The sequence below is a fragment of the Nannobrachium achirus genome (assembly GCF_963921795.1).
Source record: "Nannobrachium achirus genome assembly, chromosome: 1".
Taxonomy (NCBI): Eukaryota; Metazoa; Chordata; class Actinopteri; order Myctophiformes; family Myctophidae; genus Nannobrachium; species Nannobrachium achirus.
In genome coordinates this window covers 79595065-79622519 of record NC_137810.1, presented here as the reverse complement: position 1 = coordinate 79622519, position 27455 = coordinate 79595065, and the positions used below count along the sequence as shown (strand labels likewise).

The 27455-nt window shown below is 43.8% G+C and overlaps 1 protein-coding gene across 1 annotated transcript in view; it reads right to left on the bottom strand.

Annotated features, from left to right (window-relative positions):
* The window catches only part of szt2 (SZT2 subunit of KICSTOR complex), a 181862-nt gene that overhangs the window by 102844 nt on the left and 51563 nt on the right, over window positions 1-27455 (bottom strand). Inside the window, 12 exon segments of the mRNA XM_080734234.1 lie at window positions 434-550; window positions 1039-1177; window positions 7099-7324; window positions 8739-8860; window positions 9402-9474; window positions 10124-10216; window positions 10980-11130; window positions 11713-11841; window positions 12583-12715; window positions 16283-16404; window positions 19427-19640; window positions 23881-24145. Of these exon segments, the coding sequence (XP_080590360.1) occupies window positions 434-550; window positions 1039-1177; window positions 7099-7324; window positions 8739-8860; window positions 9402-9474; window positions 10124-10216; window positions 10980-11130; window positions 11713-11841; window positions 12583-12715; window positions 16283-16404; window positions 19427-19640; window positions 23881-24145 (1784 nt within the window).

Sequence of the window (27455 nt, the reverse complement as noted above, 5' to 3'; positions counted from 1 at the left end):
ACGTCAAAACTAACGGTATCTCGTTTCGATACTTTTGAACGCACCCGTGGCCGGTCGCACAGCGTTTTCTTGTTTGGCTCATAGCTGTTCCGCCTGTTGCGGTAAAAGAATGCGAATATTCTATTGCAGACAGACATTCGCTTATGTACACTATATACAAAATCAGCCATCGCATAATAGTAGTCACATCAACAAGACTAAAGTAGGCCTACCTCTTGACATGACAGCCTGTATAACCTATTGTGGTGTGTAAAATATCCTATAGAAAAAGGTAAATAATAATAATAATAATAATAATAATGATTATAAATAAAAAGTCGAAAATGGTATTGAAAAAGGTATCGTATCGATTCCCAGGTATCGGAAAAGGTATCGTATTGATTCAAAGGTGAACGATACCCATCCCTAACAGTGATGGTTGGGGGCTACTTACGCGTCCATGCCCTCTCCCTTCATGTGGTCCAGAGTGCCCATCAGCTCCTCATCAGAGCGGTAGGACGAGGGCTGGCCCGGGGAGCGGTTCAGCGACACGCTGCTCTCTGACGTGTACCTGCACACACAGACCAGGTGTAGCGCTGTCTCCGTTACATGTTTAAACAACCCATTTAGGCCTAGAATTATTGAATGCTTTAACCAGTGAAAAATAGCAGATATACAAGCTCACACCGAGTGTCGCGCTTGCGAGCTTGTGGATCTGCTATTTTTTGAAAAAGTCGTGAAAATGTGTGCACATCTTTGATTATGTATTTTCAACGCGAACGTTTGTAACTCAAATTTTGCTTCTGGGGGGTCCCTAGAACTAGATATTTTGAGATGGGGGTCCGTGGCCAAATATAGATCATTTTGGGGGTCCTTCACATGAAAAGGTTTGAGCACCACTGACAGAAACATATTTTCACGATTAAAAAAGAAATATCAGATCTACAAGCTGTATATCTGATTTATTTTTTTATTGTTTTTAATAGTTAAAGCATAAAATAATAATATGCAATAATGTGTACCCGGTCTAAATGGGTTGTTAACTGGTCTTTCACTCACCTGTTGTGGTGGTAATCAGACGCCATGACTTCTATCTCCAGAGGTAATGTCAGGACGAAGATGTCCAACGTGACAGACAGCTCGTTCAGATCCACTGACTGCAGGCTGTCTGCGTTCTCCAGACACGATATCACTTCCCCTGCAAGGGAAAGCAAGTCATTACACACGTTTAATGAAACAGAGGGGCCTATTTTTTGTGTGTCATTATATTTCCAGGTCTTTAGAGCACCCTGGGGTGCCGTGATGGCAGTCCAGGGGTGCCGTGAGATAATTTGATAATATTTGTAATTTATTTGGACACAAAAAAAATATTCAGTATCATTTTAAACTTGAAGTACAAAGTTATTTTCAGTCAGTTCTAACCAAAATGGCTATCATCTCAACGTTTTCCTCACAACATAATCACTAAAATATCGTCACTGTCTGGCAAAAACCTTGTATCTCCAAGTTTCAAATGTGTACGTCTTTTGGTAAAGCAAAAGCCCTGCTTCATCATACAAGACTGTCACACAAAATTTGTGAAAACAGCAGATCTACAAGAACAAGCCTCGCAGGCGTGTTGTGTGCTTGTAGATCTGCTGTTTTCACTAGTTTAGTACATTTTATAGATGATAAATACAAAACGAACGGTTTTGGACATACAAGGTTTCCACCCAACAACGACGATATGCTATAAATATAAGGTGCTGGGAGTGAAAATTATAATGTAGGGGTGCCTCGAATTAAAAAAAAATATATATATGGGGTGCCCTGAGACCAAAAAGTTTGGGAACCCCTGCTTTAGACGGTAACTAAGTCACAACGCCACCATCCTATGTACTGTATGCACAATCGCTGTTTTACAAGCCGCGCTGAACGCAGACACTTAATCCATTTAGGCCTAGAATCATAAATAGCAGATCTACAAGCTCACAGTGCGGCAGCTGCAAGATTGTAGTTCTGCTATTTTAGAAAAATCATGATAATGTGTGCAACTCTCTGAATATCTATTTTTTTAAAGCGAACATTATGAGAAAAGACTTGCTTTGGAAGCCCATCTGAAATTGTAACTCAATTTGTATTCACGATATTCCTGGCCATTCTATGGAGGCTGCCATTTTCCTTTTACAGAGGGCGCTGGAGCATTTTTAAACATCTTTTCACTTCCTCCCAAGTCGAAGAACAAGAGATCCCAAGGAAGTGACAGGGAATTGTCTGTTGCCAGATATTGCCAGAGACAAGCGGCCAGGTCTATGAATAATAAGCCCAATAGAATTAACTAGGTTCAGTTTTACTACTTTACATTTACATTTGAAAATAGCAGATCAGCAAGCTCACAATGTGTCACATTGTGACACATTGTGAGCTTGTATATTTGCTATTTAAAAAATATAGAGGAAAGAAAAAACGAAAATAATTTGAATATTTTTGAAACATTTTAACAACACAAATCTGTGTGGCGGTCCCTGGCACCACATATTTTCAGATGGGGGTCTGCGACTGTGGACAAATCTGTTAATCTGGGGTCCTTGATATGAAAAGATTTGGGAACCACTGGTTTAAAAAATATTAGAAAGTAAGCCCAATAAACAACGACACCAATTGCTTATTATAAGCAGACATGGCAACACCGGTTCATTCAGAGCCAAGAGCCCAGAGCGCCTCTACTGACACTTTAATGCAAGGACACAGGAAACCAAATGATGTTTTTTATTTTCTTTCAGGATATGAACAGGAAGCCGGGGGCGGGGCCAGGAATATCGTGAATAGTTTGTCCCACTGTTTTTTTTTTTTTTTTTTGGTTTTTTGTTAGTTTTTTTGTGTGTCGTCTTTCTTTTTGTTTTTCTCTGGAGCCTAAGCGGGGGGAGGGAATGGGAGGGAAGGAGTGTTTGTGTGTGATGTTTGTCCTGTATAACATGTATCATAAAAAAAAAAAAATCCCAGATTGGTCTGGTTCATTTATTTTCAGCTATGTTTCAATGGAATCCTGAAAAAAAGTTTATATCCTCCAAGTATAGTAACTAGGGCTGGGATGCGATTAAAACAAATAATCAAATTAATTACAGGCTTTGTAATTAATTAATCGCAATTAATCGCATTTTAATCGCATATTAAACCCATTGCCAGCCAAATTTAAATATGAATGTGCGCTTATAACGCCAGGAAATAGCTATATTTAATCCTCATAATCACATCAATTTACCAAGCCACGTTGAAATACCATACCACAAAATGACCACTAGAGCGAGCCATAGACCATAGACTGTGGAAGCCCCCATGTTAACCCATGTTAAAACCAAGGTTCACAACATTCAAGGACGGGACGATGACGTCGATCCCCATTGACATGAATGGGAGACCCGCGGGCCGCCATCTGAGCTCAATACTGTTCAATTCGTGCTTGATCGTCTAAAACCACCATCGGTATGGGCACCGGAACGTATACAGATGCCACACAGAAAGTTTCCGAATCAAAATCCGACCTAGTGAAGCTGCGTGAGGGTCGGATGGTTTGCATTGAGCCTAGCGGCTAGCAGAGGCCTACGTAAACAGGAAGCTATGGCTTAAAGGTGACGTCATAATCGTATCCTTTTTTTTCACGGTTTACGTCTGTATACTAGCCGAAGGTAAGCTAACCGTTCCGCTCCGTCTATTAACCCAAATTAAAAGCTTAAACAATGCTTTTATATAAAAGTCGATTTAAGTCGCTTGGCAGGGAACTCCATAATGAGATAGTCGATCTAAAAGTCGACCGGCCCTGACTGAGTTAATATTTTTACCCGAGAAGTATTTTTTTCAAGTAAAACACATTTTGTTGTATGAGTGAATCAACGAGTAGGGTTGGGTATCATCGGCGATACTTTTAATGGTATCGATTCACTGACGTCGATACTATCGAGTATTGGTTCATGTAAAAACGAACAGGGAGTCTTACTGGTGTTTATTGCGACCGTAAGGTCGCAGTTTAGTATCAAAACCTCCACCGGCCGTCCGTCCGTCGGTCGGTCGGTCGGTCACACGTCACACGTCACACCTTTGCCCTGCTCATATCTGGGCTCGTTTGTGTATTGTATGACATCACGCCACATCATCGGCTGAGGACTGTGTGATGTCATCATATCTCCATATATGGAGACATAAGTTGCTCATGCCCAAATATGGGCTGGTGAGGTCAGACTTAGTGTGATGCGTAGGTTATCTCCATATATGGAGATTCAACTTCAATGAGTAACCATGGCAAATCATACCGTACACAAATGACCCTTATATAAGACTGGCATTATCTACCGACAGCTGCTATAAGCCAACCCTGGCGATAAGGTCTGAGTCGAAGAAATGCTTCTTTCCTGGTATAAGACCGGCATTGTCTGTCGTACATTTCGGTCAATTCCAGTGGGGATGCCATTGAAAAGTTAATCTAGTTGTACAAAGTAATCAAAGAATGGGTTGACTGGTAGGCTGGTTGACTGCTTTATCTGTGGAGAGTGTATGTCACTGAGAGTCCTTTTATAGCGATTGAAATCATGATGAGGTCACGATGAGTCATCTATGCCCAAATATAGATTTCTAGGTCAGATGGCCCATGGAGTTTGTGACGTCAAACCTAGCAACCCAATATAAACAAACCTGATGTCAGACCTGAAGTATCCTTTTATACCCACTAGCCCTTACCCGTTCAAAGATATGAGCTCCAAAATGATGTGCAGTGTGTGGGTTATGGGATGTGCACTGTGCACACAGTATATGAGGGATGGAAAGTAACTTTAACTGGTGCTTGCATGATGTAGGAGCATCAATGTAAAAAACCCGTTTCGTTTAATGGCTACAGAGCTGGTTAAACATTTTGCCTCAAGCTAGATGCAGAATAGATGTGCCTCATGCTAGATGCAGAATAGATAGTAGATACACCATAAAAATGCTAATATACAGCATACGATTTGTGAAAGTGACAAACGGGCTTCACAGTTATGTCAGGTGTGTTCATATGCTAATGGTGATGCGATTTCAGATCAATTGCTCCAGCCACTGAGGAGAAACGCTGTTTCAGACAGACAGACACTCACTCACTCACTCAGACAGACAGACATTCGCAAAATTATAGTATAGATATATGGAGATACAGAGATCTCCATATATGGGCATATTAGAAAGCCCATATATGGGCATATACGGATGACATCAGGGATATCCATATATGGGCATAAAAGGGACAAGGGCTTACAGTTAAGAGATCTCCATATATGGGCATATCAGAAAGCCCATATATGTTCATATACTGATGACATCAGGAATATCCATATATGGGCATAAAAGGGACAAGGACTTACAGTTAAGAGATCTCCGGGCATAAAGGGACAAGGACTGTTACAGTAGATATAGAGATGTCCATATATGGGCATAAATGAACAAGGACTGACAAACACTGAGATCTCCATATAACCTATGGGAATATAAGGGACGAGGACAATGCGTAGCATTGTGAGCTTGTAGACCTATTTTCTAAATATTGTTGTACATTAAAAACCTGAAATGGGTCGTTCTGCATAGTACTTGGGATTTGTTGATGTAAATGTTCACATAGAGTGTAATAATTGGTAAAACAAACTTTTGGCCTATTTGTGGAGATAAGCGACCAACGGTCGCTTATCTCCCGATTAGGGAGTCTTGCTGGTTATCTATCTATAAATGCGACAAATCTCTGCGTGTATGTAACCCGCGTATCTCGAGAACCGTTCGTCCCACCGGCTTCAGATTCGGCACGCGCGTTCCCCGACGCGGCGCGGAGTGCAGTGCCGAGCCTCGACCCGACCCGACGCACGGTTTTCCGAAACCGGCGCAAAACGTTCGGAATCTCCTTATGCAGAGCTGATTGTTGACATCAGGCTGTTCCGGAGGAAATCGGCGAAAGCTCTGACTCATTGTGACATCACTTCATAAAAGGCTCTGACATCACGTACGCCACATGAGTCAAAAACAAATCTCTGTGAGTGTGTGAGTGTGTATGTATGTATGTAATCCGCGTATCTCGAGAACCGTTCGTCCCACGGGCATGCGCGTTCTCCATATATGGGCATAAAATGAATGCCCCCATATATGGGCATAAAATGGATTGCAGACAGACAGATACAGATATCTCCATATATGGGCATAAATGGACACAGGCAAACAGATGTTCAAAACGGGTCCTATGACAACAGGTATAATGAGGTTTGCATTAAAGGGGGAACCGGCACTGTGTCTGCAACACAGTTGGAGGCACAGACAGATACTCCATATATGGGCATAAAATGGACGCAGATAGACAGATATCTCCATATATGGGCATAAAATGGACCCAGAACTATAACTGCAGTGATCTCCATATATGGACATAAAATGGACGCCGACAGACAGACAGACAGATACAGATATCTCCATATATGGGCATAAATGGACACAGGCAGACAGATGGTCAAAACGGGTCTTATGAAAACAGGTATAATGGGGTTTGCATTAAAGGGCGGGGCATTCATTCCCTATTTACATTGTTCCGAGTTGGCCAGGTCGCCGACTAGACGCTGGGCTTCTAGTTATGATAATGATCCAACGTCTATAAAATAGCCCATAGAAAAAGGCAAATAATAAATATAATAATAATAAATAAAACTTATCAAATAAAAGGTGAACGATACCCATCCCTATCAACGAGTGAGTTTTTTTTAAATCTAAATTTCGCTTCCACTGGGCCAAGCAAAGCGCTCTGATCGGCTACTTCTCCCTTTGCGTTTGTTGTCTCTTCTTGGTTGGTGCATCGCTATGATCAGTATGCCCGAAACTGAAGGTTCTGTGGTGCAAAAACTAAGTGCGATTAAAATGTGTTAATTTTTTTAATCTTGTTAATTTTCTGTAATTAATGAATCGCAATTAATCAGTTAAAGTCCCAGCCCTAATAGTTACGCAAACATTTGCGTGCATGCTTGCATGTGTGCCTGTGTGCCTGTGTGTGTGTGTGTGTGTGTGTGTGTGTGTGTGTGTGTGTGTGTGTGTGTGTGTGTGTGTGTGTGTGTGTGCGTGTGCGTGCGCTGTGCGGTGTGCCCCCACCCAGACAGGTGGGCAGGGTGTGCACGGGCATGGATCCGTGGCAGCTCTTGGCGTTGACGGAGCAGGTGAGGTGCAGGAAGAGCGGGGGCATCTCGGCGTGGTGCGGGGCGTCCAGGGCGTCCAGCAGGCTGCCTCCCTCCAGGATGCTGAACGAGTCGTCGTCGCGGTGGTTCACCGTGGAGGAGTCCGAGCCCGACGACTCCTTGACACCACCGCCGCCAGTATCCTAGTGGACAGGACATCTTGATTTAGTTTTAGTCAGAGTTGTTCAAGAGGAGAGTAGCGTCACGCTTTGATCTCTATATATTTTCAAAAATATTTTTGGACCCCAAAAAATGTAGTAGGCATGATCGCAATCGCGAAAATTGCATGTTTAACCCCCATACCAACCCCATCTTTCAAACATGGCAGCCATGTTTGTTTACATAACAAGAAAACATAATGGCTGCTATCTCATGAATGCCTGAACGGATTTCCAGGCAGATTTTTTTGTTTGAAAGCTGTGAACAGCCTGCACACACATGGTGCATGATCTAGGCATGGGCATGCATGATCCGTGCACTATGAATTACATGGACATCTATGGAGACTGAGGCATCCTGGTACTTGGCAGCCACTTTGAAAAAGACAGCTTTTTCCTATGTTATTTACCTGATTTTCAATAGTGCCGTGGAATCATAGCGTTATAATGCCTGATTTTCATTTGGTTAGAATAGCAGATCTGCAAACTCAGAAGGTGTCGCAGTGCGACGCCTTGTGAGCTTGTAAATCTGCTATTTTCAGAGCGCAACAACCGAGCCGCAACCAAACATAAAATGACTTTTCTTGTTCAGATGGAACTTTAGTTTTTTTTTTTTGCAACCATAGGTCGCATTTAGTATGAAAACCTCATATCATGTCCGTCCGTCACGCCTCATGTCACGCTCCACATAAGGCCAAGATTCCTGGTGTCATCAATATTAAGCCCATACCGGGGAATGCCCATATATGGTCATATCGTGTCAGTCTCACCTCGACTCAGACCTTATCGCCAGGATCAACTAAGCTTATGTGGACTCTGTGATGTCATCGTATCTCCATATATGGCCATCTCCGTATATGGAGATATAAGTCGTCCATGCCCAAGTATGGGCTGGTGAGGTCAGACTTTGTGTGATGCGTAGGTTATCTCCATATATGGAGATTCAACATTCCAGGTGTAACTATGGCTGCCCGTATGACGTGAGAGGTGGAGGTTGTGGATTGGCAGGCAAGGAGTGTGTGTGCAAAGTTTGGCATGTCTTGGGGCAACGGTGGCGGAGATATGAGTTGGGGAAAAGTGTGACATGACGGACAGACTGACAGACAGCCGGTGGAGGTTTTGGTAGTAAATGCGACCTGACGGTCGCAATAACCAGTGGTTGTCGCGACCCGAGTCACACCATTATATGGAGATCCCTGATGTCAGCAATATTAAGCCCATATCGGAGAATGCCCATATATGGACATATTGTGTCAGTCCGTTGTTACAGCGCTACCTCGCACCGCTTCTCGCCCTCAGGGCGTCTTACTGGTTTGGTTTTAATACAGTTTTCGTCAGGGAAAGAAGGCAGTTTAAGAACATTGTTCATCACAGTTTTAGTTGAGGAAATCAACACTACCGTTTCCCCCTCCTCGTCCTCCTCATCCTCCCCCTGGCTCCTCCTCCTGGAGGCGGAGTCCTGGTACTCCACCTCCAGGTCTGTGTCGCTCTCCGTCACCATGCTGCAGCCGTACGCGTTCTCTGTGGAAGAGGAGGAGGAAGTGATGTCAGAGGGGAGTAGGGATGGGACGATAAGCGATATTATCCATTATCGTGATACAAATGTACTCATGATAATCGTATCGTGGAGATTTAATTTATCGTGATATCGTCCGCCGTCATGCACTGGGATCAATTCACCTTTTATTTGCTGAGCTGCATATCCGGTACCACTTAAACCCTCTATTGGTAAAACGTACTTATAATATACGTACTTGATACAGTCTTTTCTTTCATGCTCTATGAAACGTCTATTCCAAAAGAATAGCCTACAAGCGTTGCGACGCGTTGTGAGCTTGTAGATCTGCTTTTTTTTGGCAAATGTTACGCACCCAGGATAATAGTAAATCGTGATTTCTTTGCTCAAAATAATCGTGATGTGAAATTTTTATATCGTCCCGCCCCTACAAGTGGAGTTCTCAAACTCTCAAACTGTATGCCAGTTAGTCGGGCCGGGCTGAGCCTTGGGACTAAATGATATTCAAAACAAACCAAATCAACGAAGAGTGTTGAAGGGTCTCACCGTCTTCAGTAGCTGGCTCAGCCTCTGACACCACTTCATCAGTGGGTCTCCAGTCCTCCCCGTCAGAGTCCTCCTGCTCAAACCATGGATTCAAGATTTAGACATGTTGATAGGCCATTTGGTGCCCAAAACTAGGGCATTCACGAATAGTGATTTTTTAGTATTCGAATTATTCGACCTCAAAGTATTCGAATAGTCGAATATTCCACAGGACTGGCCAAACTGTCAAATATTAAGTAAGCAAGAGGCGAACATTGTGAAAATAGCCGATCTACATGCTCACAACGCCACGTAGATCTGCTATGCTTCATCATAGAAGACTGTCGCACAAAACTAGTGAAAACAGCCGATCTACAAGCACACGCCTCGCATCGTACATTTTATAGATGATACATACAAAACGAATGGTTTTGGACATACAAGGTTTCCACCCGACAACAACGATATGGTATAAATATAAGGTTCTGGGAGTGAATATTATAATGTAGGGGTGCCTTGGATTAAAAAATATATATGGGTTGCCCTGAGTCAAAAAAGTTTGGGAACCCCTGTTCTAGGTTTCTACAGCGCCCATAGTTCATTCACACACGCTGTTTAGTGGACACTAGGTACAACAACCCAAGAATGTATTGTTTGCTTATCTGGGTGAATTCCAACATGTTCGCGATCGTGTCCACACAGATGTGCGCATTAGTAAGAAAAAGAAGGGGACAAAACCTCACCTCTTGCTTTGATGATGGCGGACAGTAGAAGAAGTAATGTGGATTGGACGGCACCGATTTGAAATAATGAGCTCCAATCTGCATGAATTTGTCCTGTTGAACAAAGACAACACAGCCATTGTTCTGTTAGTCATTGTTCTGCGCCAAATGTCCTGTTCTTAGGGTCAAGTTCTTATTGAAGTTTGGAATGTTTTTGGTGTTGTTTTGTGGTTTTGCTTTTTGTCTTTGTTTTATTATTACCGGTAACCATGTGTACCATTTCTGTTTGCACTGTAAAGCACTTGGAGCTGCATTTCTTGTCATGAAAGGTGCTAAATAAAGATTATTATTATGATTATTATTATTATTGCCAGTGGTGATAAAAGTACTCGCATCACCGTAAAAGGATCAAAAGTGCAATGTAAAGGTTAAAGTCCGGAATTCAAAATATCAGTATCAAAATGTATTGAAAGTGCTTGTAGATAAAAAAATGTCAGCGTGCAACCAGCCTTTACGCCCAAGTATAGTCAACAAAATCAACAGTACAGTACAGTTAAGCTGGTTGCACACTGCTGCGTTTTTCGGGCCGAATATCGGAATGAATTTCGGAGCACGCAAATAAAAAATCAACCTCACGTTATGTCAGTCACGTTTGCACACTGCCGCCCGTTTCGCACACCACTCGGTCCCTTGCTCTCTCTATCTCTCTCTCTCTCCTTGCCCTGAAAAACGCATTTCGCAACGAAAAACGCAGCAGTGTGCAAAGACCTTTAGTCGACTAAAATATTTTTATTTGACTAAAACGTATTGAAAATGTTCTATTTCAGATGACTAAAAAAATATACAAAAACTAAGGTGCTGGCTTCCCCGGCGGTACCTGGATGATCTTGTGCAGGTGAGGACACACTTCACATGTGTGCTGCGTCTGGAGGCGAGACAGAGGGAAGTCGGAGGCCTTGGGCGCCCTGGGTTGGTCCGGCGTGGGCGGAGACGACGCAGGAACACTGGACTGAGTGTCCATGTCCACACTGGAACCACAGGACAGACGACACACCATGAGAGCCAGCGGCAGTGGTGGGAAAAGTACTCTATTTCTTTTATTTTACCCATTAACAATTTCCATTATTTTGGTAATTATTTGGCTGTAGACCAGGGGTCTTCAACGTTTTCAGGCCAAGGACCCCTTAGTTGAGAGGGAGATGAAGCAGGGACCCCCACAACTTTTCCATAGATTCCATATAGTTTCATCGTTTGACAGCACAATCATCAGTGTATTTTGGATTCATGTTAATGTGTGTTTTCAGATATTTAACCGCTTGAACCGTCAATACTTAATAAACTTGACCTTTCACTCTGTACTTGGTCTGCTCTTTTTCCCCTTCTACACCAAACCTCTTTGCCAAAAACAGCCGATCTACAAGTAGATCTGTTATTGTTGTCTATCGTTCTCAGAATATGGACGCTAGGATTCAAGTGGTTAATATAAAAAAGGAGAAAAAAAGCTTCTATCACACACAGATTTGGAGGACCCCCTTTAGTAACTCTGAGGACACCCTAGTGGTCCCGGACCCCATGTTGAAGACTACCGCCCTACGTGATGTAAAACACACCTGGGTGATGAGGTCACGGCGGGCCTCTTAGCGCGCCACTCGTCTTCCGTTTCTTCTCCGATGAGGAACATAGGAGGGGTTTTCCCCGACTTCTGCACAGCTACGCTCTCACTGCGCTCCTGGAAGACCCTGAGGAGGATGAGAGGGTAAAGGTATTGATGATAATTAACCCATTTAGACCGGGTACGCAATATTATACATAGTTCCATTCCTTGATTCTGATTGGCTGGTTTCCCTTTAATTGCCGTGGTATCTGAGACTATAACCCCCACCTTGAATCAGTTTATATCAAAGCCAGGTGCATTATTTCTTTCCACAGTGCTGTGAGGCTGAACTAGAGAAGCGAGCGTTTGATTTTCTCTCAAATCCTGCCGTGCGGGTGCTTCTAAGCACCGCCAGCATGCATAGGACAGTGACTGAATGGCTCCGGGCGGGGCTTGTAAAGGCAACACGCGCCCTCTATTCTCCAGGCACTACTCGGCTGTTTAGTTTATGTTGCTATGCTAGCGTTCACCCACATAGCAGCAAAAGCCCAGAATTTGGCGTGAACACCACTGCTGGGAGGAAATGTTTGCCTGTTAGCACACAACGCCTCGCATCGAGGTGTTGTGTGCTTGTAGATCTGCTGTTTTCACTAGCTTAGTACATTTTATAGATGATAATTACAAAACGAACGGTTTTGGACGTATAAGGTTTCCACCCGACAACGACGATATGCTATAAATATAAGGTGCTGGGAGTGAAAATTATAATGTAGGGGTGCCTCGGATTAAAAAAAAAATGTATGGGGGAGCCCTGAGACAAAAAAGTTTGGGAACTTCTATCGGGTGTGGTAGGGTCCAATGGGCGGTGCGGCTGGGAGTGCAGTACCTGATGTGACCACAGAGGGTCTGCAGGAAGGAGGTGATGTCGATCTCCTGCAGAGACTCCTCACAGTAGTCCATGGCCGTCAGCACGTCCTGGGATGCTATGCTGTTCGACTGCTGCAGGCTCCGGTACACACCTACACACACGTACGCACAATATGCATGGGTTAAAGCTAAATAACATCAATCACTTCAATGTTGTCATACATTAACCCAGTGTTTCTCAACCGCTGTGCCTGGGGACCTTTGGTGTGCCCCTGAGAAGGGTCAAGGTTGCCGCTTGAAAATGCTTGAAAGCCAGTATTGTATTTATCATTTTAAAAATGATTTAAACTAGTGAAAACAGACGATCTTCAAGCACACAACGCCTCGCGGTGCGAGGCGTTGTGTGCTTGTAGATCTGCTGTTTTCACTACTGTTGTGCGACAGCCTTGTATGATGAAGCAGGGCTTTACTTTGCGAAGAAACGTACACATTTGAAACCTGGAGATACAAGGTTTCTTCCCGACAGTGACGACACAGGTATTATGTTGGTGTGCACATGGATTCTTGGGACATGAAAAGTGCACCCATGCAGAAAAAAAGGCTGAGAAACACTGCATTAACCCATTTAGGACAGGAACCCCTATATAAGTGTATTTTTTCAATGTTTTTTTTTTTATTTGAAAGCTGTGATCGGGTGTACACACGCCTGGAACAGGATCTGTGCGCGATGTGTACGCACGTGCCCACGTTAAAAGGTAAGGACAAGGTGGCAGTTAACCCCTTCAGTCGATGTTTTAAAAGACAGTAAATTAGTCAATTGTTCTAGAGAGGGCACTGTTTAGAGAAGGGTAAAAGGGCAGGGGCTCAAGCCCCCTTTGATGTCTGTGTGTGCACATGCCTGGTGATGACGGTACCTTTCACATAGCTCTGGTGGTAGTGTTTAGGGCATGGTTCTTCAGAGGGGGTCCGGGACCCCTAGGGGGTCCTCAAAGTTACTACAGGGGGTCCTCCAAATCTTTGTGGGATAGAAACCTTTTTTCTCCTTTTTTATATTAACCACTTAAACATTAACCTCCATATTCTGTGAACTTTAGCCAAAAATAGCTGATCTACAAGCTCACAATGCCTCGATTTTCGGCAAAGAGGTTTGGTGTAGAGGGGAAAAAAAGAGCAGACTAAGTACAAAGTGAAAGGTCAAGTTTATTAAGTATTGTGGTACAAGTGGTTAAATATATGAAAACACAAATTTACATGAATTCAAAATATACTGAAGAACCGATGAAACTATATGGAATCTATGAACAGGTTGTGGGGGTCCCTACTTCATCCATAAGGGTCCTTGGCCTGAAAACGAAGAACCCTAGTTTAGGGTGATGATGTTACCTTTCACATAGCTCTGGTGGTAGTGTTTAGGGTGATGACTGTACCTTTCACATAGCTCTGGTGGTAGTGTTTAGGGTGATAAAGAACCTTTCACATAGCTCTGGTGGTAGTGTTTAGGGTGATGACTGTACCTTTCACATAGCTCTGGTGGTAGTGTTTAGGGTGATGATTGTACCTTTCACATAGCTCTGGTGGTAGTGTTTAGGGTGATGATGGTACCTTAGTTTCACGTAGCTCTGGTGGTAGTGTTTAGGGTGATGATGGTACCTTAGTTTCACGTAGCTCTGGTGGTAGTGTTTAGGGTGATGATGGTACCTTAGTTTCACGTAGCTCTGGTGGTAGTGTTTAGGGTGATGATGGTACCTTAGTTTCACGTAGCTCTGGTGGTAGTGTTTAGGGTGATAAAGAACCTTTCACATAGCTCTGGTGGTAGTGTTTAGGGTGGTGACGGTACCTTTCACATAGCTCTGGTGGTAGTGTTTAGGGTGGTGATGGTACCTTTCACATAGCTCTGGTGGTAGTGTTTAGGGTGGTGATGGTACCTTTCACGCAGGGTATCTGCACATTTCCCAAGTTCAAATTCAATACTTTTTAAGGATTTTTAATACCTCTAAAAAGACAAATTCAATACCATTACCGCGGCAAAATAATCGTCAAATGTAAGGCCACATTCATAAATCAGAGACAAAGCAGTGTTTGTCAGTGGCAAAGCAGTGTGTCAGTAAAAAGCTACCATATACAGTAGGAATACTCAAATGCACAGGCAAACCTGGACAACCAATATTCTTATTCCGGTCTCTTCAACAATTATGTGGGCAAATATTGACCTTCACTGTAACTTTGACCTTTCAAATTCAAAAGAAAATCATCTCTCCCAATTCATTTTAGTACAATCCCAGTACTCACAGCAATACTGCACAGGACCTGTCCAATTTGACCCAAACCGGCCTGTAGTCCAAAATGAGTTTGACACCCCAATGTCACTCAGTATCACTTAAAACAATCTTAACAATTAACAATCTATATGCTGTACATCATTTCTGCCAGAGAGGGGGGAAAAGAAGAGAGCATAGACTCAGAGAGGGGTCGAGCAGCGAGGATAGAGAGAGGGGGAGAGGCCTGTCACAATTATTACATGGACATGATTTTCAAGATGTGTCGTAGCTCAACTGCCTTATCAATTTCACCATCTATGGCTAAGATCTCCTCTCTCTTGTCCTTTGCCCGTCTCCTCGTTGAGTTAGACTTTGTTATCAGTGTTGCCATTTTGGTCCCTGCACTGTTATCTGCCTGTTCTCAGGGGTTAAAGCAAAAAAAACAACATAAACAGGCTCCTGGATCTCGCAGATTTTGACACCAGGACCTGAATGGCTTTCCTGTGTCAACCTTTTCATCCAGCCAAGCCCACATCCATTTGTTTTTGACCGCGCTGAGCACGTCCAAGCCTTTCTTCACAACTATCAACTAAACTAAAACTCCTTATTGTCGCTGACTGAACCGATCCCACACGTGGGTAATGTTATGAGAGAAACACTGCGCAGTAGTGGAGAAACCTCCGCCTACTAGTACTGCCATGAACACCAATCATGATATGTTGCGTCTGTCCCAAACAAACATTGCCCCGATGGATAACTTTTGTGAGTGAAAATAAATCCCCTTGAATCTCTGATTTGCGAACATAACAAGTGTTCCGTTGCTTATTTTGATACAAGACAACGTAAGCAAACGTTTATTGACAATTACTGCATAGTTGCCTACCTGCTGTTTGCATGATGTAAAACTCCAGTGACTTCCATTATTCCTGTAATTTCATCTTTTGGACACTGCCATCCATACAGAGCGAATTCCATAACTTCACCGTTAAAATCCGTAGTACTTTGAGTCACAAAGTGACACGTTATGAGCTTGCAGACCTGCACAACGACAGACACCCAGGCTATAGTATAGCTAAGCTAAGCTAGGCTAACGCTTGGTGTGAATGGTGTCAGGTTACAGCTGCTGCTCGTGCAGCGGCAGCTAGCGTCCAGCCTGTTGCACATACTCTACGTCGGACGGTTCAGAACCAGAAAAAAAAAATACGGAGTGAAACGCATCAAGTCTGTTTGCGACAGGTTTATTCATTCTGCCCCAGATAAAATTCAATACCCCCACTCACAGTATTCCATACTTTTTAAGACATTTTAAGGCCTTGAATTTGCAAAACTAAATTCAATACTTTTCAATGCTTTTCAAGATCCGCGGGTACCCTGCTTTCACGTAGCTCTGGTGGTAGTGTTTAGGGTGATAAAGAACCTTTCACATAGCTCTGGTGGTAGTGTTTAGGGTGGTGATGGTACCTTTCACATAGCTCTGGTGGTAGTGCTCTTGCAGCAGACTGCAGTAGTTTGCCATCTCCTTGTGCTTGTGGCTCAGAAGCTCCGTCCACGGAGCGCTGCTGCTTCGATCCTGGGACAACGACCTGTGCGCACGCACCCGCACGTCGCACGTCACACACACACACACACACACACACACACACACACACACACACACACACACACACACACACACACACACACACACACACACACACACACACACACACACACACACACACACGTTTGTATTACTAGTAAGACGCCTCAGGGCGACATGCAACCTCACCTTAAAGGGCGAGGTTGCACAAATTCTTGGCCATCTAGCCAGTGATGTATATCGGACCAGTTACCCATATATGGAGACCCCTGATAGTCAACAATAGTATGTCAAAACATGCCCATATATGGGCATTACTAGCTCTGGTCCATAGCGTTAGTGGAGTTCTCCCTAACGCTAAGTTCCTCTACCTACCAAATCCTTGGCAAATCAGGAAAGACCCGCCGTCTGGTCCGAAAATAACAAAAACTGTTTCGCCCCTCACCAAACCAAAGGTATCAGTGGAAAGCTTACTCTACTTAGTGGACGCAGTCTGAACCCCCCACCACACGCTTAAAATACATTTCTAGGGCAAAATGAAAAATATTCCACCGGATGGAGACACTCTTCCTGGTTACGAAACAGTGCTTCCAATGTCGCAGAGCTGACCTGCGCGGCAGTAGTGAGTTGGCACCTTGATGGTGACGACAATTAGTGAAAAACTAGAAGAAATGGAGTCTCCATCTGGGGAAATATTTTTCATGTGATCACGGCCTGCTCACGTATTAGGACATAGCCGTGGGAACTAATTTGAGGCAGGAGGGGCTGTCGATCGTGTCACGCACGCGCGCGAAGCGCGCGTGCAGTGACACGATCCCCACGCGCGCGCGCGAAAAATTGCGGTTATTTGCGGATTTTAATTGTGTTTTATAACCTTTTTTGCATGTTTTATTCGGGTTTCCGCGGTTTATTTTTTAGCTAAATGTAACACAATTGGGAACTGCACACTAAACTTTCCCTTTGCCTCTCCAAACGGGCTGTGGACAGTGCGGAGACATATAAAAAATGCGCACACAGTGGCCATATGCCACTGATCTGATTGCAGCCAGCAGGATATTATTAGATGCTATATTGTCCGCCGCATCGGTCCAGACCCCAGTGTTAGGAAACAGCTGGTCAACTTCTGGTACACCATAGCCATTAGCCACTAGCTAGCCCAAACATTAGCCTAGCCAGGCAGCACAGCAGCATAACATAGCATTCATCATTACAAGTCTTTAGCCACGACTCACCAGTGAGGACGCCAGGGCTAGCAGAGGGCGATGTTTAATGCCTTCATAGCCTAGGTTGTGTTGTCTTGGTGTTCTGTATATTCCTTTTATGCCCGTATTGTTATAATTCACCCGAGTCCATGACGCATATGTTACGCACGGAGAGACAGACGCTTAGACAAGTTAAAAGGGAAGTCCTTTGAAAGCCATTTCCTGTCTAAACAGTGCCCAGAAGCACATTTCAAAACAAGAGCCTTTCTTTTTTTTTTTGTCTATACAATCGATCATTCAACACATGTTTATTTTGAAATTGTACTGGAAATAGAAGTAGCCAATAGCTCCTACTTCACGCCACTGATGTCAGAGCCTCTACTTGCCGATCGGCAATATTTTTCCCCCAACCCCCCTTTAGGGGGTGCGGTGGGGGGTGCGGTGGGACGTGGGGGAGGGGGTGCGGCCGCACCCCCAGCACCCCTACTTCCCTCGGCACTGTATTAGGATCGTATTATGAGTCACCAGAAAAAAATATAGGTGTTTTTAATGAATCTATCATGTTTAAAATGAAGTTTGAAGTTACAATGAGTGTGTATGGGGAAAGGTCCTGGAGGAGGAGGGCCTGGTAACATTTACATCAAATATCTAAATACTGAATGAAGTAAATTAAAAATTGTTCAGGGTGTTCCCAAAAGCCTGATTAGACGATAAAATGACCAAACATTCTTTTGAAAGTGGAATATCCCTTTAACCTGGTGAATGCTACTATGCCTAAACCTAACCTTAATCCTAACTAGAGGTCTTCACGGGTCCAATTTTAACTACCCGAACCCAAAGGGACCCGGGGGAAATGGAGCCAGACCCATTTGGCCCCGTCTATAATTTGGAATTTCAGAACCGTTACCCGGAGAGCCCCGAAACGTGACGGACCCGGTCCGACGGCCCCGTACTATTATTAGGCAAATTAGATCCGATACCCGCGCAGAACGAGAGGTCTGAGACCCGAACCTGTGGCCCCGAAATGACGGAATGCCAACGTTATTATTAAGAGTTGTATGATAATTCTTTCTTACCTAACGTCGCCATGGTTGCAGCTGCTGCTGCTGTCAGCGGCGCTGCGTCTCTCGTCACAACATGATCTTTTCCCAGACCAGTAAGTCAATCAATGCGGACAGTTTGTAAATACTAAGGCTAATGCTATCATTTTCTGTCGCATGTTGTTGATTATAGTCTGCTTTGAAGTTTCCATTATGCTTTGCAGAGCATGACAAAACGCGATGACAACTCCATTGATTGTGAACCACTAACCAACACGTTACGTTAATATCAAATCTTTGATAATAATAAATACTATAACTGCCCCAGACACGGCAGACAGTGTCCTCCTCCTGAGGCTGAGTTCTAAACAACTTTATTTAACTATCTAGGCTTAAGATTACATGCTGTATCATTTAGGGCCATCTTGTGGCGAAATCGTTGTAGTGCATCTTTTTTTCAATCTCGGCTGACTCGGGTATCAGGAACCGGCGATTTCACTATCAAATACCCAGGACCGGGGACATACGGCGGCGGCTCCGACCCGGCCCGGCCCCGACCTCAACGCGCATAAATGGCCCCATTACCCGGCTCGGGGCGGGTCGGACCCCGGGTAATTTCGGATCTCGGGCAGGTCCGAAGACCTCTAATCCTAACCTCAGTAAAATTTTGCCTAAACCTAACCTTAATCCTAACCTCAGTAAAACTATGCCTAAACCTAACCTGAACCCTTAGTCAGACAAATGGGACATGGAAATATGGAGATTCCCCCAATAATCCTGTCACCTGAAGAAGATGTCTCGGGGGTGTCGGTTGGCGTGCGGGTGGATGAGCTGCTCCTTCAGGTGCTCCAGGGAACAGTTGTAGACGTAGACGGGACAGCGGGGTTGGAGCGCGTCGCTACCGCCGCTCTGCTGCGACGCCTGTCTGCTCAGTGGCACGCCGCCATCTCTCCTGGGGGGAGGCTCTGAGAACTGGACCCCCTCCTTCTCCCCTGCACCTACCAGTGGTGGGAAAAAGTACTCAGTTATGTTACTCAAGCAAAAGTACCAATTCCACAATATAAAACTACTGTTAGGGTGCCCTCCAGGGGCGTCAATTGGGTATGGCAGGGGTATGCAGCTGCCATACCCTGGGTCCAGGGGGGAGAATACAAGTTACTAAAATATAAATCCATGAATGTCTCTTTGTCTATCTGTGCTGGTCATGTTGTTAAATTACAGTAAAATAACTACAAATGCCAAATTTAACAAAATGGTCACTTTAACAAGGTATTATAATTATATTCTCCACACTTGTATTCTCCCCATCTTGACAGAATAGTAGCCTATATTCCCAGGTTCCGCAGGTCAGCTGCACAGGTGCAATTTTAAGAGAGACATTGGACTCCTGATCAACCCCTACACCCCACTCGTTCACTTAGATCAGCCAACACAGGGATGCTGACCGAACCCTCGCTAAAAACTCCAGGGCAAAAATCCACTCGTCCGAGACAGTTTGCCCTCTTGGCTCCCAAGTTGTGGAATAAACTCCCTGTCGCACTTAGAACAACGGACTCACTCGCTACCTTTCGCCGTGGACTGAAGACTCACCTTTTCAGACTCCACCTAAACCCTTAGCACTACAGTAAAATCAATGACCATACATGAAGCTAGTCAGCATTTGTTTTTGTTTTTTGGCCGTTAGCGATTTGGCCGTTAGCGCGAATACGGCCCGTGGATGGCCGAGTCTAAGTCCCGGCCAAGGATGGACGTCTAGACCGGGGCTTCATTGAGGCCTCCGATAAAATAATTCATTTTATTAAATATCCCGGACATGTTCGGGATAGGCACCCTGGAATACGTTGCGCCGCCTACAATGAACATTGGGTGAACATTGGGGGGGTCTAAACTTTATTTTAAACCATTTTCAATGGAATAAATCGTCGGAGCATCTAGCCTCTCTCGTTGGTGAGCGCTGGGCGAGCCGGGACCACCCACGTTGCTGCTAGTGCTATCGTCTAAACAACAAGTGGGTGGGAGGAAGGAAGGCTGAAGAAGGAAAGGCCACGAGAGTCACTTCTGTTTCATGTCAGAGCAGCCATGAGCCACCGATGGACGAGCGGTGACTAGGGAAGGTTAGACGATCGCCGATTTTTGGATCAAAATCATTTATTCCGGTTTCAATGACAAAGTCCGGGAAAGTACGGCGCGGCTGAGACTCCTTGCTCAGATGTCCGATATATTACGGTTTTAACATTAACTCATACAGTGCCATCCGGCCACAAGGGGTGCTAGAGTGCCAGAAATTTCTCCATAGACCTTCTTTATAGCTTTCGTCGACCCTCTCCCAACTGCCTTGTGTTTTCACTCCAGTCAATGCTATGGGTGTCGAGAGGAGGAAGCTAGCTGACACGTAGCCAAAATGCTAACCCCTTTAGAAGCCCGATCTAAAGCTATTTCAGCCGCAAAAAACGTTCTCTTTGGGTCTGGGGACACAATCCGGAGAAAATCCTGTCTAAAGATGTGATTTATTATTGGAGTGGGCGGCGCGATTTGGCCGTTAGCGGGAATACGGCCCGTGGATGGCCGAGTCTAAGTCCCGGCCAAGGATGGACGTCTAGACCGGGGCTTCATTGAGGCCTCCGATAAAATAATTCATTTTATTAAATATCCCGGACATGTTCGGGATAGGCACCCTGGAATACGTTGCGCCGCCTACAATGAACATTGGGTGAACATTGGGGGGGGTCTAAACTTTATTTTAAACCATTTTCAATGGAATAAATCGTCGGAGCATCTAGCGTCTCTCGTTGGTGAGCGCTGGGCGAGCCGGGACCACCCACGTTGCTCCAAGCAGCTCGGGGTAAGTAAAATAGCAAATAAAAAATTGTTTTTGATCCCGAATATCCCGAACATGTTCGGGATAGGCACTTAAAGGGTTAAGGGGCTCCCTGTGGCTTGGAAAGGGTTAATGTACTGACCTATTATCTTGTTTATTATTGTGATGTTGTATCTGCTTATTGTAAGTCGCTTTGGATTAAAAGCGTCTGCTAAATGCCTAAACTGTAAACTGTAAACTGCAATTCATTATTGTTAATTGTGGCACGTTTACTAACATGCCAAGTTTAGCTGCACTTGAACAACCATTCCAGGCTACCATATCCAGCCCAAGAAACCGTAGAAACCTGTGTAAAAAACTGGAAAAAAAGACATTGTGAAAATAGCCGATCTACATGCTCACAACGCCTCGCAGCGCGAGGCATTGTGAGCATGTAGATCTGCTATTTTCACAAACGAACCGTGTTATACAAAATGTAATGCCTCTTATCCATGAGGACTCCCATCTTTGCCATACCCTAGCGTTTGCTGAACTGACGCCACTGGTGCCCTCACACCAAAATACCTAGAGTGGAATCCGCCAATGCATTTCAATGAGAATGGAGCGGTTTTTTGCCAGTAGAGGATTTCTGCAAAAAAAAAAAAAAAAAAACGCTCCATTCTCATTGAAATGCATTGGCGGATTCCACTCTAGGTATTTTGGTGTGAGGGCACCCTTACAAGTAAAATGCTCAAAATGTTAGTAAAAGTACAAAAGTATTGGCAGCGAAATACCCTAAAATGTTTGAAAATAGCAGATCTACAAGCTCACAACGTGTCGCGATGTGACGCGTTGTGAGCTTGTAGATCAGCTATTTTCAAATAGCCTATGTAAGTATGTATACATTAGGGCTAAAGTGGTTAATTAATGCATGTTTTATAATATAATAATTTAGATCTGCAAAGTAACTAACTATTAACCTGACTGCTCCAGATGGTGGCAGCAGTGCGTATGCCTGCATAACGCTCTGCCTTACAATCGCTCAGGGAGACCCGATGTAAGGGGTGGGCCATTTTTTCAAATTCTTCAGCAGGTGATTGGATGGGGCCACCTGTCTATCACAGTCTGGGAGTGCCAACTCCAACCACTCATATTGGCCTGTCTGCATGACGTTACGCCCAGAATCCGCCTCCTGGGTTTCCACGTGGTCTGCAGTCAGACTCTATTGGCTCAGAGCCGCTCAGAGCCCGCCCGTAGCTGCCGCTGATTGGTCCGGCCCGGGACTTTACAAGTGTTATCCAGGCATACGCACTGCTGCCACCATCTGGCGCAGTCAGGTAAACTAACTATACCTTTCTAATAATTGTAGTGGAGTAAAAGTACAATATTTGTCTCAGATGTCGTGGAGTAGAAGTAAAAGTATTAGAAATTGAAAATACGCAATGCATTTGGGTCCCCATCCGGAATCAATGGGGCTACATTTATTTTAATCAAATTATTGTCTTAGTAATGCAACAAAAAACTAAAAATATTTCTGAACTTAAGTCTCCATGGTGTGAATAATAATGGGGTGAACTACTCCTTTAAACTTCAAGACACAGAAGGTCATAAAAATTGCAAAAATAGCTGATCTACAAGCTCAATGTTCTCCAAATCCAAGCCAATGGCGGGACGTGTGAACTTTTGAAATGGCTCATCTGTAGCAGCATAGGTACGTGCTTTTTGTTTATAGCTGGGGACCCAGTCACCAAAATGGGAGGGGACCTGTGATTTTCTGCCGTACTTTTTATTTCTGTTGTATCTATTAGTTTGGTCATTAATGTCCACAGAATGAGAGGCCTGCTCTGCTGGAAACATCGCAAAAAAATGTTATGGCCATTTGTATATTCACTGTCCCATTGACTCCACTAGCAATATTTAAAAAAATAAAAAATGTCTGCTTTAATTCGGCCCAAATTCGGCTTTAATTCGGTCAAAAGTGATGAGTCATCACTTTTTTTCCACTTTTCACAGTTTTGGGCTGCCGAAAGTTAACCCAAGCAATGTTTTTTATGCAAAACAAATGCTTGCAATGGATTCAGAATCACGAAGAACCCCTAATCTGACCCCTCACATGCTAATTAAAGCAGATGTTTTTCCTTTTTTTAATATTTCTAGTGGAGTCAATGGGACAGTGAATATACAAATGGCCATAACCTTTTTTCACAATGTTTCCGGCAGAGCAGGCCTCTGATTCTGTGGACCTTAATGACCAAACTAATAGATAAAACAGAAATAAAAAGTACGGTAGAAAATCACAGGTCCTACCCTATTCCTTGAGCTTTTGGGCTTGTGGGTCCCCAGCTATTCGTTTTTTTAGTTGTTGTTTTTTTCCAGAAAACCGGTTCCGGGTGGGCCTCAGAACAGAACAGGGTTTTCAAACTGAAACCACACACACGTACCTAAGCCCTGGGTCGGGTCCTTGGCGTCGGGGGTGTCCTGCTCGGCGTCCGCGTGTCCCTCGGGGCCTCCTGGGTAGAAGACAGGGGAGCGGAGACTCTGGGGCCCCACGCCGGCACCACCGCCGCTGCTGGAGCTCCTGCACAGCCTGCCGGAGCCCAGGGGCCCCCCAGCGCCCGCGGGGCCCGATGAGGACCCCAGGCCGGGGCCCGACGACTCGGAGCGCTCCAGGCCACTGGTGGAGCCAGACAGAGAGCTGGCCTGGGACTAGAGAGGGATGGGAACATAGAAACAATTTCATCTCACAGACAAGGGGGAGTTACTAGGGCCCAAGGTGGAGGGCCCTGGAATTGTTTTATACTTTAGCTATTGAACAATAGCAGATATACAAGCTCACAGCAAGCTTGTAGATCAGCTACTTTTTCTTTTCTCTAATTACTATCTAAAATATGTTGTAAAAAAACTAAGTTGTCCTTTAAGTGAACGTTTTTAACTCAAATTATGCTTCTGGGGGGTCCCTGGAACGAAATATTTTGAGATGGGGGTCCGTGGCAAAATACATATCATTTTGGGGGTCCTTCACATGAAAAAGGTTGAGCACCACTAACATAGAAACATCGTTTTTTTTTTTTTTTTTTTCAAAAAACCTTAGAAGGATTTTAAATATTCAAAGACTTCAAAGACAAATGTTCAAGATTTTTCAAAAAAATAGCAGATCTACAAGATCGCAGCGCGGCACTCGGTGCCACACTGTGAGCTTGTATATCTGCTATTTTTCAATAGTTAAAGTACCCAGGGCCCAGAATTTGGTGCGACACCCCTGATTGTAGTCCACTTGCCAGAATCTGAACCCTGGCATATTGAGTACACCAAGGTGTTATGTTAGAAATGTTGAGTATGGGTTCCCAGCATTTAGAAACTGCCGGATGCTAACTTGCATATGTTGAGCAATTTTCATTATTTGCATAATTCGATTTATTTAGCATAATCCTCCATAATAATGGATAATATGTCAAAAACTGAGTGGTTTTGGGGGTTATTGAGAATGCTGAATCCATTTCTGACATTTTCTAAATGCAAAATCGCCGTTTTAAACCGGAAATGGCCATATACAACATAAAAAAGTATCAAAATCACCCCACTGTAAGTTGGTATAAGGCCATTTTCGGTTTAAAACGGCCATTTTGAATTTAGAAAATGGATTCAGCATCCTCAATAACCCCCAAAACCACTCCAATATTGTTCAAATCGGCCAATCAGTTTTTGACATATTATCCATTATTATAGGGGATTATGCTAATTAACGCTAATTATGCAAATTATACAAGTTAGCATCCGGCAGTTTCTACATGCTGGGGACCCTTACTCAACATTTATAACATAAAACCTTGGTGTACTCAATATGTCCGGGTTCACAATGGGGCTCTATGGGCTGGCAAGTAGACTATTGTGACCAAAAGTAATTGAGATTCATGATATTATCGCGATAATCAAAATATTCCCAAACATCCATTATCGTGGTGACGGAACATTTGCCAAAAAATCTAGATCTACAAAATCTGAGATCTACAAGTTCACACTGTGTTGCGTTGCGATGTGTTGTGAGCTTGTAGATCGTCTGTTTGTTTTTTTTGCAAAGAGATATGGTAGAGAGTGAAAAAAAAAGATCGTATCAAGTATGCCATTTCCAGGTCCATACCAATTATAGAGGGTTTAGATCATACATGGGCAACTGGCGGCCCGGGGGCCACATGCGGCCCCCACCTTCTCTTAATGCGGCCCACAGGTTAATACCGGAATACTGATATATTATTCATTTCAACTGTTACAATTCCAAACATGACCTGCTTTAATTCCGTCAGTCTATATTAGTAGCTTAATGACTGGTATAGTAGTATTAAAATGTATTTTTTAAGTCCATTGTTTTTGTATTTAGGTTCATAAATAACATGAGTATATAACAAAATGCGTTTGAAATTAAATAAAATGTTACATTTCAGGATTCCAATTAAAAAATAACAAAAAATAATTCTGGATTCCAATTCAAAAGAAGCAAAAATAGCAGATCTACAAGCTCAAAATGCATCGCGCTGCAATGCGCTTTGAGCTTGTAGATCTGCTATGTTTGCTTCTTTTGTATGAGATACTAGAAAGTGACAAAGTAGGACGTAGCAATGCAATGTGGCCCTCTGGAGTGAAGGTGGAAATATAGTGGCCCTCACCATCATCAAAGTTGCCCACCCCTGGTTTAGATGGTATCCCAACCATATGCGCTCGGCACATAATAATAATAATAATAAAATAAAAGAAACAATAAAAAATTGATTCCAGTGCATGACGGAAGATAATTTCACGTAATTTAAAATGTGAATCCACGATACAATTATAGGATTATTGTGTTGTTTTGTTTAGTTTTTTATCACGATAAACGATAACGGTCCCATCCAAGGACGTGCAGAGACATTTCTAAAAGGGCCTTATGGTGGAAATATCGAAAATAGCAGACCTCCAAGCTCACAACGCGTCGCGCTGCGACACGTTGTGAGCTTGGCTATTTTCAGTGTGTGATACCACACTAAACAAGCATAATCAAGTCAACACTGGAGATGTTGTGTAACGGCATGGATTTCTACACAGGGCGGGACATTCTTTCAACATATGATGCATTCAAGTTCATGAGAGTTTGGACAAGGCAATTCTCTTGAATGCTGCCTTCAGGTATGGCATGGAAAGAGGGCAGTTGCATTTCTTTCACCATAGTAAAAACGACATTCATGGTCTGGAGAGGGCACTTTTTTACAGACGGATAAAAGGGCAGGGGCTCAAGCCCCCTTTGATGTCTATGTGTGCTAGGGCATTCACGAATAGTGATTTTTAGTATTCGAATTATTCGACCTCAAAGTATTCGAATAGTCGAATATTCGACAGGACTGGCCAAACTGTCAAATATTAAGTAAGCAAGAGGCGAACATTGTGAAAATAGCCGATCTACATGCTCACAACGCCTCGCGTTGTGAGCATGTAGATCTGCTATTTTCACAATATTTATCTGCGGAACCGAGTCACATTAACTCTCCCGCCGCTTCGAACGTTCACGTTCGCCCCATTTTTTACAGAACCTCGATGCCAATACGGCGCTCGTTCGGTTCGTTCGTCTGATGACTGTAAGCTGATGAGGCGTCGCGCGGCCGTCTACTGTAAACACATTTTCCGCGGTGATGGTGTAAAAAATCCATTATGCGTTAACATCAACGGAGAACAATTCACTTCCTTGTTGATTTTCTCTGGCTCTGAGGCTCTGTGGCCAGTGACTGGTCTTCTTCTTCTTCAACACATAACAGGCAAATTCACATTCATTCTCGCATGACGCCGCCCTCTGCTGCCTGGCAGACCAAAGTGCACTATTGCACAACCAAAAAAAATAAAAATAAATAAATAAATGTCTGTCTGTCTATCTACTATAACGTCGCAAAGGTAAGCCGCTTTTTGATGGCGCCAGACCCAATAAATAAATAAATAATCTGGCAGTAGGAGAGTTAAATGTAATACCTACAATTATTGTGCATGTCAGGGTTCT